The sequence below is a fragment of the Chaetodon auriga genome, chromosome 18 (assembly GCF_051107435.1).
Source record: "Chaetodon auriga isolate fChaAug3 chromosome 18, fChaAug3.hap1, whole genome shotgun sequence".
Lineage (NCBI taxonomy): Eukaryota > Metazoa > Chordata > Actinopteri > Chaetodontiformes > Chaetodontidae > Chaetodon > Chaetodon auriga.
The window spans coordinates 2,255,001-2,257,500 of NC_135091.1; the positions used below are offsets into that span (position 1 = coordinate 2,255,001).

Genomic DNA, 2,500 nt, shown 5'->3' on the forward strand with positions numbered 1-2,500 from the left:
ACATCTGAAGTGAACACGATTCTCTCTATATGTCACAAAGTGCATCACAACACAAATACACATGAAATCCAGACAGATGAAGAGCTCCACGTGCACAGTCACAGCAGAGGTTGGATGTTGTGTTCACGTGGGGTCAGAGGTGAATGTTGGGATGTTTGTCTTTTTGGGAAGAAATCAAAGAAAAATAGTTTATAAGAGAAATAAAACACCTTTTATATTCAGAATAGGGCCAGTTGTTGTAACCAAAAACATTCTTATGACAAACTGCAGGATAACAGACGCCTCAGATCTGAGCCATCAGTCTCAGAGTGATGCAGTGATTGTTGTCTGCGCAGTCATTGGTGCACATTGTGTTAGTTTCAGGTGTGGATGTTCACCTGTGAACGTGTTGTGTGCAGAGATCTCGTTCCGGGTGTGGCAGTGCGGCGGCAGTCTGGAGATCCTCCCCTGCAGCCGAGTCGGTCACGTCTTCAGGAAGAAGCACCCGTACGTGTTCCCAGAGGGAAACGCCAACACGTACATCAAGTGAGTCCCACGGAGCTCTGACTGATAGTGATGTCAGGATTTACATGTCAGGGATTTTTTAGGTGTGATGACTGAAGCTGAAATCTGTTCGGGGTGACGGAGGGCGTTTGATTTCAGTCATCTGGAGGCACACAGAGCCAAAACCTGCACAAACACTTGTTAAAGCTCGTGGCCTCTCTGGTCTTTATACTACAACCACTGCTGGAGCGTGGACCTGAGCTCACCTGATCAGGTTCCTCAAGCTTCACTGATTGTTCCCCTCGTCTTTCTCACCAACATCTCAATGAAATTTAAAGCTTTTTGTGTCTGTTTTGGTCGGACTGTGCATTAATTTATGCTCCTGCAGGATTTCATGGTTCCCACACACTCTCTGAATAAACTCCCGATTGAGTGAAGTCACGTCAACCTGTGTAACCAGTAATCCCGCTAACTTTCCTGCTGACTGATTGGCTGTTTGACTGGCACAACACGCGGGAAAGAGCGGTGCAGCGCTCGCGCGCTGAGCTGTGAGTCGCAGCCACCGAACGCTGTTCACATCATTGTTAAAGTGGATTTACAGCTGCCTGGGAGCCTTTGAGCTGCGACTACAATATTATCCTATTAGCATAAGCTGTATTCTGTTCTCGGCCCCTTTCAAACAGTTCAGACAGAAAGATGTTTACAGGCAGTCCAATAATCCATTAACAGGACTAATGTGCTCAGGCTGCATGTGAATTGATCACGAATAAACAGATTAATCAAGGCCACAATAAGGGTGCTGGTTCCATTCAGATTACAAACTCAGCCTCGCTGCACGGCGCCTTCATCACGGGGTTATATGGTGAGGAACCAGAGCAGGAGCAGGACTGGATTCTGCAGGCTGTTTGTTTTATAACTTCGAGGGCACACGAGTGAAATTAGTTCTTCAGGATCGTTTGTTAGTGAGCATCCACGCAAAGACCAGTATCAAGTGTGGAAGGCATGCAGTGAAAGGCATTCTGGGAAACATTGAGATGACAAAGTGGAGTAGGAGACGGTTCACCGCAGACTAAATTGCAGCACTTCATCTCACAGTAACTCGTGGGATCCACAGACCGACGATTTATCCGCGGATTATTCCTTTAGCCGCTCATAAAGCTCAGCGTGTGAGCGAAGCAGCGTCGGGTTGGAGGTTGGATTTCCTCTGTGGCTTCGAGGGTGGAGCAAGGCAGTAACGCTGCCAGGTTGGAGCGCTCCGCTGCTGAACGGCACTTTGGTGCACAGCCTCCGCCGACCGGCTCTCACAAACTTATTGCTCGGTGTCAGAGCGGCTGATCCACACCGACGCTGAGACTTCTCCGTTCAGTCTGTCTGTTGGCTTTGTTTCGGTCCCTGCTGGCCGTTTCTGAGGCAACATCTGCTGAGCGCGCGGGACGATGGCCTGATGTTCGTGATCAACGCCGATCTCCCAAACAAAGCTGCTGTTGTCTGCGCGCGTGTTGCTCTGCCGGTTAATTAGCTGGAGGCTCGGCACTGTCTGGGTTATGAATATGCTAAATAAAAAGAGCTGCTCAATAATTCGATTACAAAGATTATGCTGTTTCCTCCCTCACCGCGGCCTGCTGCTGCGACCTTTGTGTGTGTGTGTGTGTGTGTGTGTGTGTGTGTGTGTGTGTGAGGTTTTTTAATTGTAAGCCTGTGTCTGACACGTATTTATGTTTATACGCCTACGAGCGTCTTACATCCTCTCTCTCTCTCTTCCCCTTTCATTAAACCGCCACAGCCAGTGTGCGTAATGCCTGTAATGGAGGGTTTCTGTCATTTCAATGAGATAGTTCACAGCTCAGAGAAACTCAGCTAATAGCTAATTACTTCAGAGAGAGAAAAGGAGAATGAGAGGAAAGAGTAAATTGGGACGAGAGCAGAGAAAGTGTTCGGTGTGGATTCAGCAGCAGGCGGGATTCACACCTGGATGAACGTGTGGCTCTTTGTTATTAAAGAAGTGAATATATGTTCA

General features: G+C 48.1%; 1 protein-coding gene across 1 annotated transcript in view; it reads left to right on the forward strand.

Moving 5' to 3' along the window:
• galnt14 (UDP-N-acetyl-alpha-D-galactosamine:polypeptide N-acetylgalactosaminyltransferase 14 (GalNAc-T14)) overlaps positions 1-2,500 on the forward strand; it is a 120,523-nt gene that overhangs the window by 103,884 nt on the left and 14,139 nt on the right. Inside the window, exon 10 of the mRNA XM_076756124.1 lies at positions 399-525. Within this exon, the coding sequence (XP_076612239.1) occupies positions 399-525 (127 nt within the window). The remainder of the gene's footprint in view (positions 1-398; positions 526-2,500) is intronic.